General features: G+C 47.1%; 1 protein-coding gene across 1 annotated transcript; it reads right to left on the bottom strand.

Moving 5' to 3' along the window:
• Positions 1 to 74: 74 nt before the first annotated feature.
• IKBKB (inhibitor of nuclear factor kappa B kinase subunit beta) lies at positions 75 to 13361 on the bottom strand. The gene is made up of 21 exons (XM_056321680.1): positions 13117 to 13361; positions 12938 to 13032; positions 12192 to 12309; positions 11383 to 11452; positions 8505 to 8593; positions 7954 to 8043; positions 7470 to 7594; positions 7025 to 7132; positions 6596 to 6725; positions 5952 to 6146; positions 5588 to 5702; positions 5118 to 5241; positions 4711 to 4862; positions 4535 to 4596; positions 3429 to 3538; positions 3121 to 3170; positions 2460 to 2559; positions 2151 to 2298; positions 1817 to 1944; positions 1116 to 1206; positions 75 to 692 (listed from the first exon to the last, which is right to left on the bottom strand). Exons 1-21 carry the CDS (start codon positions 13219 to 13221, stop codon positions 624 to 626), a joined length of 2274 nt encoding a protein of 757 aa, XP_056177655.1. The 5' UTR covers positions 13222 to 13361; the 3' UTR covers positions 75 to 623.
• Between the last annotated feature and the right edge of the window lie 1595 nt (positions 13362 to 14956).

Here is a 14956-nt window from a genome sequence, read left to right as displayed (position 1 = left end):
ATGATTTCCTTCTCTGTGGCCTCTACCGTAACATCTTTATACCACCCATGTTTCAGAGACCTGCACAGCGAAAGCAGCTTTTTCATTAAAATGTTATTGAATGTATCAAAGAGAGCAAACCAAAAGTTTACATCTTTTAGATAATTTTGTTCCCATATAGGAAACAACTATTAGTTAAGTATAACCATTACACTTCAGAGAAAAAGTGCAAATCAGCAAAGTTAAGAAGTTTAAGTTCACAGTTCAAGTATATTAGGAAGTTGACATCTCTCAGTGACTGTGCAAGCTGATTGCATGCATTGTTCATTAGAAAGCCTGAAAGGCAGTGAAACAACCACGTGCTGCCTAAGGGAAGACACATTGGGACAGAGAATCAAGAGTTATCTGCTGTCTTAAGGCACAACAAAGAACCTTTTCCAAGTAGTTAGAACAGGCATTTCCTACTGTATCTTTGTGAAAAAAAGAGCATCTGAGAGGTGGATATTAAAAGCTAGGCCACGTGTATCACATAAGCAGGTTAAGTGACAGTAGAAGGAGGCACTTGAACTTCCCTTCTCAGAGGCAACAGCTGTTCACAGTTGGCTTCCTGAAGGAGCATGTCTTCAGAGGCAACCAAAGTGATTTTACATCTGGGTTTGCTCCGGACTGTTTGTTTCTTCTACCTGAAGCTGCAGCCAGCTCCAGTCTAGAGCCTAATGAATAAAGAGTTAGAACTACAAAATCTGACGTAGCTTACAGTTCAGATCTCTCCAGAATAAAGGGGAAGCAATTCCACCAGTGTATGACCCACCACTAGACCAACCCACTTTTAAGAATGCAGTTTTGAAGTATTTTTGTACAACAGCCAAGCGCCTTTCCCCATCCTTTTACTGTTCAGCACAACTTAAGTCCCCAACACATGGCTCCTGTACATGGCAAGCAAGGAGTCAGTCTGCGGTTCATTTGGGGGAGTGGGTGCCTTCTGTTCCCCAAAATACCTACTCTCCTTGCTCAAAGGAGGAATATGCAAGATTTCTGTAAGCCATGTTACTTATTGGTGGCAAAGTTGCATAAGCAGGAGCTTGAAGCCATGAGTTTCCCCAGTCCCATTTATAGAAGAATATTAAATAAGTTACCATGAAGCTCTGCTCCTGATCCTTCATTGTGTCATGCATCACATTTTCCAGTTGGTTACAGAGTTTCTGTGATTCCAACAGTAGCTCCTCACTGAAAGGGAGAATTATTACACAATTTTCTGTGTTTGAGGAGATGCTGCCTTTACCTTTAGGAAATACTTCTGGCAGGTATGCTGCACAGCACTGAGGAATATTAACCTTTACCAGTGAGCTCATAAGCTAGCAATTCATATCACAACTAGGGAAGTCTGTGTCATCCCCAGATTCACTGGGGCAGGGGAAAAGAAGCATGTTTCAAGTCAGACTTGGGTTCTTACTCTGTGGAATCACTGTTGCTAGATCAAGGTCTGTCATTCCAGCTGGTGACCCAGTTCATTTAAGCAAGCCAGAATTACGCTTGCTTGGTTAACGACATTCTCTCCTTTATGATACAGCTCAGCCACTATCACCTTACATGACAATGCTTCAACAATTCTGCATGGCAGCGTACCCTCAAGCAAGCCCAACCATTCCAGATAATGCAATCCCTTTCTTATTGAGGCAGGGGGATTATCCCCTGTTTTTCATAAGGAAGATGTTCATCTGACAATGGAAGCTGAACACAAAGCGTAAAATGTGGGAAAGCCTGTGTGTCATTATTTCACAAAGCAGGAGCCCCAGCTCTGTAGTTAGCAGCTACAGAATTCCAGACTTTGTCTCACCTTTTCCTGACAGATTCTGATAAATTGTATGTTCCAGAAGGAACCTGCAGCAGCAGCTGACCAGGGCTACCAAGACGTGATGTGTTCACGCTCTCTGGACTGCCAGTAACAGGACCACGTACTTTACTCTGAAGAAAACACAAAAGATTCAGATTGCAATTGTTTCCACTGATTTCCAGCAGCCAGAAGTATGAGACGGCTTGGAACTTGGCTTTAATACTAATTCAAAATAACAGAGAAAAAACCCATAGGACATACCAAATTTACTATTATTTCAGTAACCTGTGCTACAAACCGTATTTTCAGGCTAAACTGGAGTTGTTATTTTACTTACGCAAGCAATTTTCAGCAAGTTCCACAGTTCTTTCTGTCGTTTCTCTTGAAGCCTAACAACCGTTTCCTCATCTTCATTCATCAGATTCATCACTTTCTCCACTCGGGGGAACAATTCCAGTGCCTTCTGCTTGCAAACTACAGTTTTACTGTTAATACAAAAAAAAAAAAAAAGAAATCAGATCACACATGGACAACTGCAGTAGAGTAATATTTCTGAGATGAGATCTCATCAGCTATATGCACTGGTTTTTAAACTTCTAGATGCTTTTGCTTAACCCTCAATAAAAGGTAACTCTACAAAGCTCACCTGAGTTGAGCATAAATGACTCTGACCTTTTTTTCAAAGGTCTGGATTGCCTGTAGGAGCAGTCGTACTATTTCTTGGCTGTCACCGCTTGTCCTCTGATCTGGAAGGAGAGTCAGAGTATTACACAGAAGGGTAGGCTTACAGGACAAAATGAGAAGATTCTTAGTGGCTTATTTCCACTGCTGCTTCAGTCCTGAAACATCTCGAGTTTAGGCCATTTGAGTGGGATGAACTGCATTGGAATTCAGCCACCACCTTCAAAATTATGAGAACTGGAAAGCAGTTGGTAAGGTGGGTCTGATGCCTTGGGGATGTATAGCTGCTCAAAGGAACAGCTATGTTTTTCGTCCTTCCTACACAGAAGCAGCAGCATATGCTTGTGGCAACAATTTGCTCTGAGAAAAGCTTCAGAGGAGTTTCAAGAACAGCTCAAAAGGCACCACAAAGACACCACAAAAAGCAAGGCTGGCCCTAATGTAAAATTGACTCCCTGACCCCCTTCTCCAAAGAAAGGCCGATCCAGTAAAGTCCATGTGCAGCTAGCATATGGGCAGGCCTAGAATGCAGAGAGAGTTTTCTCAGTGCTCATTACTGCACCTCCAAAGTTACTGTTCACACAAACCAAGCTAGCAAGCTGACCTTGAGCTAAAACGTCTTTTACCTCTTGGCTTCTCTCTCAATCTCCGGTACAGCTCTCTGGCTTGCTCTTCTCTGGAAGAAAAGGCACAGAACACAAAAAGACTTCTCTAGAAAGTAAACCATGAACAAGTAGTTCGAGAACTCCAATCTTTTATATACACCAGTCTGCCATTTCTGACCAATGACAGGTATGGAGTCATAAACTGTCTTTTGGTGTCAAAGTCCTCCCAAACCCCCATAATTTTGGGCTGAAGCACTTTCCTTGTCCTGTGGTGAATAAGCTTAGCTAGCAATACACCTGCATCTGAAGTTTAAGGTAGTTCAACTCACAAATCCTCCAGTGTTCCTCCTTGTTTACGACCTAGTGGGCTTCTCTGCAGGTCCACAATGTCTGTCTGCAGGGCCATCATCCTCTTCACTAGCTGATCCACATCATCCTCCTAAAAGCAGGGCAGAACAAAAGCAATGGGATACTCTCATAACTGAGAGACACTACCACTCATACTGGCTCTTCCCTTCTCATTCACATTTCTAAACACTCGCATTGGCAAGATGCAAACAGCAGACTCGGACAAAACCAAATGAGAATGAGTAATTTCCATTCAGGGACGTTAGCTTGGTGCTTTGGGATCAAACAACTTCCAAGAATTTTCTGATAAAAAATTCAGCCTTGCAACAAAGAGCCACTGAAGGATCACTTTGTAGTAAATGTGCTGCTAGTTTCCAGGCCATGATGCTTCCTTTTCCTCAGCTATTCCGCCTTTCCCCCGGCACACCACATCCACTCTGGCACCCCAAATTGTGCTTTTCACTTGAATTCATTTGCATGGAGAAGCTGCTGCTTGTTAGACAGACATTCTGCCCTCTGCCTCCCCCCAGCAGAGGAGGACTAAGTGCTGGAAAAGAATAAGATATCAACTAGTTGGCTTTTGCTCCTCATCCGGGAGTGATGGTGCCTGGTTACATTGTCTTGTGTCAAGAGGCTGAATGTTTCAGGGGGAACAGCCGTGGAACATGCACCAAAAGAGGGAAATTGTTGCTTTTCAAAATTTAAGACTGATGCTTAAAATTCTTGTGTTCAATCATCTAATCATTCGCTTTCCCATTCAGTTTAACCTATGCTCCATAACATCTTTTCTGCTATGCTGGCTCCAGGACTGGGTTAGCAGGACATCCAAGTGCCACCACTGCAAAATCTCCTCACATTCGCCAAAATCTCCCCTTTTCCCCTAAGTCTTACAAACAGTGAGCTTCAGGAAGTTGACAATGGACAAAAATGGTGCCACCAAAATGAAGGCAATGTGACATCTGGAATCAGCCCAGACACAAGGAGTTTCTGTTTAAGGGAGGACAATAAAAGGGGTGGGAGGGCAAGAGGAAAGGGGGAAAAAAAAGCCTCTTATCTTCAGGATAAGCAGTTAGATTTAGAAACATACCCGCCCACAAAGTTCCACAGCTTGCTCCATCTCCTTCCAGGCAAACAGCAGCTTCTCAGAAGCTACAGGAAGGAAAGAAGGGCGATTGCTTTTCTCAGGTTCATACAGAAATAGGTAGATACTTTGTGGGGACAACAGGTATAAAAAGAGCTCTGTCTTCCAGATGCTATACTTACTAATTCCAAATTCAATCTGCTCTTTATACTTCTCCAGATCAATCTGAATGCTTGTTTTAAAGAAGTCCAGCTTTGCTTTCAGCTGCTGGGAAAGCGAGGCCATAGAATTCTTCATCTTAGAGAGGGTACTATTGTAACGCAACAGATTCATCCTGCATGGACAAGAAGAAGGTCCTATTACCCTCCCAAACTAAAAATGAAGACTTCCACTTACATCAAAAGCAGATACTTCAGAGAGTAGCAGTGAGCACAAAAGCAGTTGTGTCAGAGGGCAGAACTCTCAGCTTCTCATTATCACGAGCTCCACTCATGAGCTTCCCTGTTCCAACAAGGTTCCATTCCTGTCCTTTGCCTTTCACCACAGAGCAAAGGCAGGGATATGTACTCTAGAGAAACTGCCACCGTACATGGCTGCTCGCTGCCCCTGCTGAAGCCGGTTACAGTCCTCTTTCAGCATCCGGATTGTGTGCCAGATCTGACCCCACACTTTCCGCAACTGGAAAAAGTGGAGATTCTTCTTTGGATCCTGAACTGGAAACAGAGGGGAGGGAAATGTATGTATCAGCATGAAGTCTAAAAGTAGTGTTATCATATGACAAAACAGACCAAAACATCACTCCTTTGAGGAGTGTGTTACCTCTTGCAAAGCCTATAGTCAACTAACCCCTATGCAGCTTCCCCAGTACGTCAAAATCAGACCCTTCCCTTCCTCAGTTACTCTGACTAACTGAATGAATGCTATGCTGGTCCATTTTACTGCTTTCGTCCCAACGTGCAAAAGCTCTCTCTACTCTTTGCACACAATACAAACCACGGAACACAGGCAGCCCTCTCAACACGGACAACCTTTCACATTCATGCTAGAGAAAATCCTTACGGATGCAGTCAACGCTTTCCGGATGAGGGCGCAAGGCAACCTGAGGCTCATAGGCAACTTTCTGGTTATCAAAGAGGAAGAGGAGGTCTGTGTCTGCAGCTGCAGTATCGTTCACCTGCAGAGAATGAAAGACCCAGCTAGGCTCTCTCAGAAAAAGCAAGCCTCAATAACACCATAAAGAGAATGCTCCTCCTTAGCCAAAGACTGAACACCAAAGGCAACAGGGTGCCTGTTCTGCAAGGGCTGTTCAGTCTGTGTGGTTTAGACAAAAGCCTACCAGAACAGCAGGGAGTGCCATGCTCCCAAAGCGAGAGCAGTACCTGCAGATTCACTCAACGGCAAGGAAGGGAGTATTCAGGCTCACCTTGCTATCAACTATACGCTTAGTAGCCAGCTTCTCAGAAAACAATGCCAGTCCAGCTTCCTGCAGTAGTTCCTGGTCCTGTTCTGGGATTCCCGTGTCTGAGTGGATCCTGGCCTTCACAGTTTGCAGAGTCTCCTCCTCTGTCACAGGATAGGTATATACAGTTCCCGTAACCATGTTCAAAACGTGGAGCAACTACAAGAAGAGTAGCGTGACATAAGAAGGGCTGAAAATACACCGGTTATGTTTGAGCAGAGATCCCAGGACTGATACTGGCCGCCAATAAACTGTTCAAAGCACCTGCAGGGCTCAGGAAGTCACTCTGCAGCTTATTTCACAGTATTATGCTAAAATCTTTGTCCTCCACCAACTGGAAGAGAGGCCACATGGCAACTAAACCACTCCAGTCACAGAATTCTCTACCAGAATATGGAACCAAACTCACGCAGAAGCTATTTGCTACTCCCAAGGAGTATCTGTCCTCAAATAAGCAAGAAGAAAGCACCTGTCACTGTCAGGAGACAGCAAAATGAGATTCGGTGCTGCTGCTCCTCCTAGGTCTATGACTCAAGCCTCTTCTCTCATGGGCTACACGCAACTGCTCTCCGGAAAGCTTTCCAGGGTAATACAGACCCATCGCTCACCTTCAAGTTCAAAATGTCATCCAAAGCTTTGAAACACCCATTGGGTCCATATGTGGGATCTGTCCCTCTCTGCCGTGGGTGCCACATTAACATGAGCTGCAACCATTTCTCCAGCCTCCCAGCCAAAACACTGAAGGACCAAAACAAGAAGGGGATCAGAGGAAGTAAAAAGTGCATTCGCAGTCACCGTATGGCTTGGTCTCTGCAGGAAGACTGACAAACAGCTTCCCACCCCGATCACAAATGTAGTGTTTAGAAGGCAGAAACAGAGACTCACAACTACACAAGCCTGACGGGACACAAGCATTGTGTGTGTCATACTATGTTAATCTGCAAATAAATTGAGTGTAAGACATAAAATACAAACCTGGCCCTTTTGCAGAAGAAACAGTTTATCCTAGCATGGCATAACAGATTTCTAGTCCTCACCTGTTTAGATTGTTTGGGCAGGGTAAACTGCTAGAAAACTTGACTTCTCCAGATAAATCTTCTGAAACGACAATGTCCAGCTCACTCTTCTGTTGCACTTTTGTATGCCTAATGAATGCAAGCAAGTACAACGGTGAAACAATCACCTGTCTTTCCCAGTCTGCATGTTAGTAGGCTCTTAAAGCTACTCTTGATGGATGCCATACAGATGCCACTTTGGTTTCTGCCACCACCCTGCAGGAATCACTCCCAATCCCAAAGAGCAAGTATCAAGAATGCTGAACTTGCTCAGTAGGTCAAACCCCTGCAAAGGGAGTCAGTCTCCATAAGGGCAAGGAACACAGGAATATTACGATAAGAATCAAGAGACCATTCTTCTACCTCCTGTAAACAGAACAGTCCCATTGCATGCACTCTTCTTATCACCTGGCCCCAGCTCACTCACCACTGCACTGGCTGCCAGTTGGGTAGGAATGGTCGGAAGCCTGTAATGCACTCAAAGGCCAGTGTGCCAAAGCTCCAGTAATCCACTGTCACTGTGTACTTCTGCTGTTCCAGCAGCTCTGGAGCCTGAAACAGTTTACACACACGAGACAAAGCCACCCATCTCTTAGCTCTCTCAATCCCTTAAGAGCTCATTAGCATTTGTACAACAGATTAAAGATGGTGCTGAACACTGCTGCTCGCAAGCTTTGAGATCCTCTTAGAGTGAGCAGAAGAGGTTATTGGCACTCCTGCATCTTATTCATAACAGACATAGCTAGCAGACATTGTGAAAACCCAGCGCAAGCAAAAGAACAGTCACCTTTGCTATCTGCAGCACCCCAAATACACCCCATACCAGGACATCCCAGCCCAAAACCTGGTAACAGTTAAATCTATCCCACTCCAAAGCCATAGCTACTCTTCTAGATTAATTCCTTCCTTACCAAGTACTGTAGAGTCCCAACAAAGGATGTACATAGGCTACCTTGATCCAGCTCCTTGGCATACCCAAGGTCAATGATTTTGTGTATTAACTGAAAAACACAACAAAGAATAAGAACACTAGAGATAATTCCTGTTAAAACCACACCATACAGCCGAGAAAGGAAAGGTTCAGTTCTTCAAAGGTACACAGGAGAGGCACCAACAAAGAAATGGAAGCAGAAATGGGAGGCTCCTGCAGATTCCTAAACCTGCAAAGCATGTAAAGTTTTCATTGGCTTGACACACACAGAGCTGGAAACATTACTGCTAATTCAGATCTCTCGTCAATCTGCACAGCTGTGTTCTTTCCTTAAGAGTTGAAAGTCAAAGTGTCAGGTGTTGCCAGAAGTCCAATACAACCTTTCATCTCAGCTGCGTGCAGAATATCAATCATCTGACATGCAGGTCTGAGCTAGCTGTTACCCTGGGCTCTCGCAGAGGGACCACTGTAATTCCAATGAAGTTTACACCTACTTGTCTGTGTAGGGACAGGCACCTGCTTCCTGCTTACCCTTTGCTCTCCTTGCTGCAGCACAATGTTCTCTGGTTTCAAGTCTCTGTGGATGATCCTGTTCTCATGAAGGTACCTGAGAGCAGAAGCTGAGACACAGAAAAAGCCACTTGTGAGAGTGTAGCTAACAGCACCTAGCATGAGCTCAGTAAGGATTCATTTCTACCTAGTATAAGCATGGCTTTTGGGTCAAATCTTGTACAATCAAACATACAACGTAACACCAAGTGCAAGAGAAAAAGTCGGCATCAAACACCTCTGGACGGAAACACAGTTTCCTCCCTGGGTCTTCCCTCATGCCCTTCTTGTAAACTGGAATAACATTGCCTAATTTCCAGTCAGCAGGGACCTCCCCAGACTCTTAAGACCTTTGGCAGATGACCAAAAGGGGTCCTGACAGAACATCCACTAGCTCCTTCAGTACTCTGAGGTGAATCCCATCAGGCCCCACAGACCTGTGAACATTCAGCTGGTACAGCTGGGTCCCTGGCAGTTTCAGTGTCCCCAAATGGAAAATCGCTGTTCCCACGCTCATAGTCCTCCAACTCAGGTGACCAGGCAGCCCAAGGTCTATCAGTATTATTAAACACTGAGTCAGAAAAAGCATTGAATGCCTCTGTTTTTCCTTCATCCCTGTTAGTCAGGTGATCAGCTTCAACAAGTATCAGTCCAATGTTTTCTTTAGACCTCCTCACGCTACTAACAACTTTAAAAAGCCTTTCTGGTTGTCTGACACAACACAATTTCAGCTCTAACTGAGCTTTGGCCTTTCATGTCTTCTCACTGCATATATGAACCACAACTCTGTAGTCTTCCTGTGAAGCCTGACATTGCTTCCAGAGATCATACAATTTTTTTCCTCTTGAGCTCCACAAAGAGTTCCCTGTTCAACCAAGCTGGTCCTTCGGCCCCACTTGCTTGACTTACAACACATTCCAGTTGCCTGCTCCTATACTTCTAAAAGGTGGTTCTTCAAAACTGATCAGCACTCATGGACTCCTAAGCTCTCAAAAGCTGATTCCCAGTGTACTCTGATAAACAGCACCCTAATAGTTTAGTTTGCTCTCTTGAAGTCCAGGGTAGCAACTCTGCTGTCCTTTTTTCTCATTACACTGATAATTTTAAATTCAGCCACTGCATGATCACTGTGGCCAAGACAGCCACCTATCACCACATCTCCCACAAGTCTATTCACAAATAGCAAGTCCAGGAGGGCATCTTTCCTAGTTGGCTGAGTACTTGTGACAAGAAGCTATCTCCCGCAAATATCAAGAATTTCCAAGATCAACCTGTCACAGCAATATGATATATCCCCAGTTGATGTCTGGGAAGTTGAAATCTCCCATACGACAAAGGCTACCAATTCAAAAATATCTCCCAATTGCCTATAGAATAACTCAGTGCTAACAACCTGGCTGGGTGATCCGAGTGGCTGTACTCAGCTTTTCTTTACCTAGCTGTTTCTTCAACAGTCTTAACGTAGAATCCAAAAGCTGTTCTGCCAACCACTTTGTTCTGACCTGTCCACAAGGTGTTCTTCCCCACATTTCACCTGCAAAATTCTTCATAGGAAATTTCTGTGCAACATACTTTCTCTGCTCAGAACCACTGAGACCCCAAAACTGGCACACTGATGAATTCCATCTATACTAGAAAGACAAAAATCTCATCTTACGAATACACAAAGGCAGAACAAATGCCGCCCATTTTCTCACACTTGCTCAAGATAATGCCTTAATATATCTGCCCTCCTGTGAATAAAAAGACAGATCACAGCGCTAGGAAAAACAAAATTTGGCAGTATTTCCAGTATGCGCTTTTCAGCCAGGCCTGAAACAAAGGGACTCACTTTTCTGCTTTCTCAGACTTCACACCCCTTCTGACACCATTGCATTCCCAGGCAGAGTTCTCTTGTTGAGTGCAAAATGATCCAGCTTGACTTTCAGAAGCTATCAACAATATAACTGTCTTTCTCCTTACCCTAGAAAGACCAACTAGGTATGCACTTGATCAGGAGAACAAGTTACATCAATAGTCAAAAATATTTCTTATCAGCTACAGTTGAGATCATACAATTGAAAATTTGAGTCTGTCCCTCTTCCCATACACACACAAGCATATGAACACAAACTTCACCCTAAACATGATCCGCTGCTGTCTCTAGTCAGCACTCGGTATCCTTTGCTGGCCACTAAGGAATACAAGGATAAGGCAGCAGAACACAAGTGCCCTGGGAACACAAAGGACAGGAGATGATGCCTAACAGCCACCGCTGCAGTAAAAGCAGTGACAAATGCACACTTACTCTCTTGCCACAAGCGCACTTTCTAAGCATACATCTGCCCCAAATGCACTTCTTAAGTATCTTTTCTCTAAAGCCTTAGCACCTGTCCAGTTTTGCCTCAGCTGCAACTCGGTGAGATCACAACACTGCCTGACCAAAAAAAACTCCACCTCAGAAGTCTCTAGACAGCACTTTGCAACCTTTGCACCAGACCCCTCTAAAATTCCACACAGTGCTTGCTCACATACTAACGGAAACCCACTGATCATCAGCTGTTAAGCTGAGAGTGGAGACTGATGTGCAACATAAACCAGAGTCACTTGGCAAGTGTTCAACTACCCAGAACCTTCCAGGAAATCCCGAGTGGCACTTTTGCTGGGCGAGAAAATCAGTCTCCACGTTTTCAAGAACAAAAATCAAAGGTTGGCTCTCCCACAGGGAGGGCTGTCAGAGCAAGACAGGAAAGAAGCATACTCTTCAAAGGTCGGTCTTAAGACTGAGTTGTTAAGGTCACTGCTGCATACCTTTAAGAGTGGACCAGGCACTGAAAGGGCTTCCATGGTTCAAACAACTGAAGGTACTACTATCACTTACCAATATCAGACAACAAGATGAGAATAGCTTCTTCCCGCAAGCCACAGCAGTTCTCCAGCTGATTCAGGTACTGCAAGAAAACAACACCAAACAAACTCTTTCCCTCCTATATCCTGAGTGAGGCTCATAGTCCCACAAACTCCCATGGATGCAAGAAGTTTCAGTAACAGCAAAGAAATTCTCTAGAGGCACAAAACTCTAAGGGATTGTAACCTCTGGTAGCAATCACAGCTTTGGGCCTTGGTCTAACCACATGGGAGGAGAAAAGAGTGGGTGAAAGAAGTCAGTGTTATCCCCATTCTCTTCCTTCTGTTCACTCCAACCTTAACAGCCATTTCCCCTGTGCCTAGCAATATCAGCTCAAATCTCATCTCTAAGCTCTACGGACAGATTAAAGCAAAGTTTAGAAAAACAGTCAGATTAGAATTAACATGTGGGGTTTTTTTTTTTTCCTGTGACACATAGGAGTTAATCACTTTCAGCCCACAGACATATCCTGCCCTTCAACGGCCTTGGCCATACTCACAGCCTGTTGCACAACCCTCACACATGCCCTCATGCTCTACATGCAAACTCCTCACAGTATCACTAGCAGTCAAACAAATATAAAAAGTTTCAGAAAACACTTAAGCCTTGAAAAGCTGAACGATAATATCAAGAACCAGCCAACCAAAACCTGTCGGTGCCATGACAAGAATCAGGAAGCATCAGGATGTGGAAACAGAGGTTTTACAAGGCAGCTTCAACAGATGCCCTAGGATCAGCTGAGAAGCTGGTCCAGCCCTTGATCAGGATCCTAAGGACCTCACCTTACGGAGATCTCCGCCTTGGCAGTACTCCATGGCCAGCAAAGGCAAGTCATTTGGTGCAAGCTTCTGCATCCCTTCAGGGACATCACGGGCAGCCACCACATTGGGATGGTTCAGCCTGAGGCGTAGAAATGAGGCAAATACACGTGATGAGCGGAATGGAATCAGGGTAACATTTGAAAGATGACTGTTCTGCAACAGTTCCACGATGACCGCGAGCGCATGAAACGGTGTAAAGTCCTACAAGGCCAGTAAGCCTTTCAGAAGCTGAATTATGAATTCTAGAGGTTTACAATTCATCCATCTCCCCGTGACGCAGACCCAGCCCAGCCCCTTGCACTCCACGCGCAGCCGGTGCATCCGCTACGCGCCCCAGAGCTGCGCGGGCGGGGGCTGCGCGCAGGCGCCCGGCAGAGCACGGCACGGCCGGAGGGGCCCACGCCGCGACCGGCGCCCCGCAGGACGAGCCAGCGCGGACGTTCGGCTCCGTGAAAGCACAGCCACGGAGCACAGCTGCGGTGACACCGAGGGCAACGGAAGAAGCACCGAAGAAGAAAGCCGAAGACTCGAGGCTCCGACGAAACGCAAGGCGCCGTTTCCTCCAGCGGTCGCTCCCACGCACCTTCCCCCGCAGCGGGCCGGCGCCCGGCGGCCTCTCCCGCCCCGGCCGCAGCGCAGCCGCAGGACCCGCGCTGCAGGGTCGCCCCCGGGCGGCAGCGCCAGGCCCAGGGCCGGCCCCGCCTCACCTCTTCATGATCTGTATCTCCAGCGCCCAGCGGTCGCGGTTGCGCGGACTCAGCTCCTGCCGGCACTGCTTGATGGCCACCTGCTCGCCGGTCTCCTGCGGACGCAGCACAGGAGCGGCTGAGCGCGGGCGCGCCGGGCCGGGCCGCGCCGGGCCGGGGGGGGGGTGGCCGCTGCCTACCTTGTTGTGCCAGCGAATGACGTTGCCGAAGCCGCCGGTGCCCAGGCGCTCCTTCATCTCCCAGGGGCCGCAGGTCTGCGCCTGCAGGGCCGGCGGCCGGCTCATGGCGGGGCCGCGGCGCTCCGGCTCGACCGGGCCTGGGCCGCGCCCGCCGACGCTTCCGGCTCCGGCGCGGGCGCCTGCCCGCCCTTAAAGGAGCCGCGCGGCCCGGGTCTCGGGGCCGCCACCGCTCCCGGAACCGGGGCCTTGGGCTGGGAGGAGAGTTCGCGGGCGGCTAGGTAAACCGGCAGCGCGTCTGCCTGCTGCCCGCAGCCGCTTTAAAATGCTCTGATCGTACCGAACGTGCTGCTGGTCTCGGCTCCCCGCCTCGCCGCCAAAGCGCCGCCGGTGCGCTGCGCCGGGTTTAGCTGCTGCCTGCCTGGGCTAGCCGGCGTTAGGGGCCGTGACGCCGCGCCCCGGGCCCGCCGCCCCCCCCGGCCTCGAGGCATCCTGCCGGGGGTGCGGGCCGGCCGCAGGACGCCACCATGACACAGCTCATCGCTAACGCTAACGGCCCTGCCGAGCTCTGTCCAGAGGCAGGATCAGCTGGCGGGTAAGCCCGTAGATAGTGCTTGAGAGAGGAGACGCTATTCTTGCTGGCTTCCCTAAAATACCTTAAATGCTACAACTGGCACCCACACCACGCCCTCTAGACATGTATAGCTGCCCCTAAGCTGTGAAAAGCCAGGGAATAACAGCGTCAGAAATCTTCTCCCATGGCTGTTACTTTGTTAGCCTCCTTAATCTAGAGGGCTGGTAGCAAATAGCTGTTATCTTTAAAAACAACGTGAATTTGCCCCTGCTCACTCAGCGGTGTCCAGTTATCTTGGTCTCAACAACTGGGAACAGTCAGATGCAGCTGCCCTTAAATCATATTTATGGCAGTGATGTTACCACCAGCACTGTGACTCTCAGATGTGATAATGTTGATGTAGATTTCCATACAGAAAAGAGCTAAATATTCAGTGACCAGCGTTTCATCTTTGCCAATATGCAAAATAGCTGTTGCTGTGCTTCCCAGCTGAGGACTCTGCAGCTACTTCTTGAAGATGGCTGCGCTTACATTAACTCTGTCAGGAACCCGACTTGTAGTGAATCAGTTTTTAAGTTAGGACACATCCAGTACTGTAACAATTGCATCACTGACAGTTTTGCAGATTTTGAAGAAATCCTTCAGATTTGTCTGTCACACTTTGATAACCAGGTATTTTGTGACTACACCCTGGTGAGTAGGTCTTCATTTTCTATGACAGACAGTATCAGCAAGCATTTCACTCTTTGGTCCTCAACATGCTAGTCCTGTCTAAGGATCCTTAGAAGTTTTGCTCCTTGTCCCCACTTAACGTGAGAGCTCTTTTGACCATTTCTTCTCCCAGCAACACTGTTCACTGCATGCTTTGCTCCACATACAGGTCAGGGTCTTTCTGTCAAAGATTCTCAATGGATGCCATTCAGAGCACAGTACACTGCACTACTGCTTGAAACAGGAGTTTCTCAGCACTGGGACTAAGTCCACAGATCGCAGACTTCTGGTCATGTAAGAAATAACACACCTGTGCATTCACTTAGGGCACTGCCTGGGCAAGTTACACTTGGGCCCCCCCCTCACACTCCTAGAAGCATGATAGGACAGTTCATCCTAAGGGATGCATACTATTCTTACTGTCACTGAAACAAGGTGTTGATGGGGAACAAGTCTTTTGAAGACTAAGAAGACTCTGACGGAAGAGAGAAAGAACAAAACAAACCGGCTGTAAAATCCAGCATGCCCCGCTCACTTCAGCAAGCAAACCTGCCTCCG

The sequence above is a fragment of the Falco biarmicus genome, chromosome 18 (assembly GCF_023638135.1).
Source record: "Falco biarmicus isolate bFalBia1 chromosome 18, bFalBia1.pri, whole genome shotgun sequence".
NCBI classification, from domain to species: Eukaryota; Metazoa; Chordata; class Aves; order Falconiformes; family Falconidae; genus Falco; species Falco biarmicus.
This window is presented reverse-complemented; position numbering and strand designations above follow the sequence as displayed.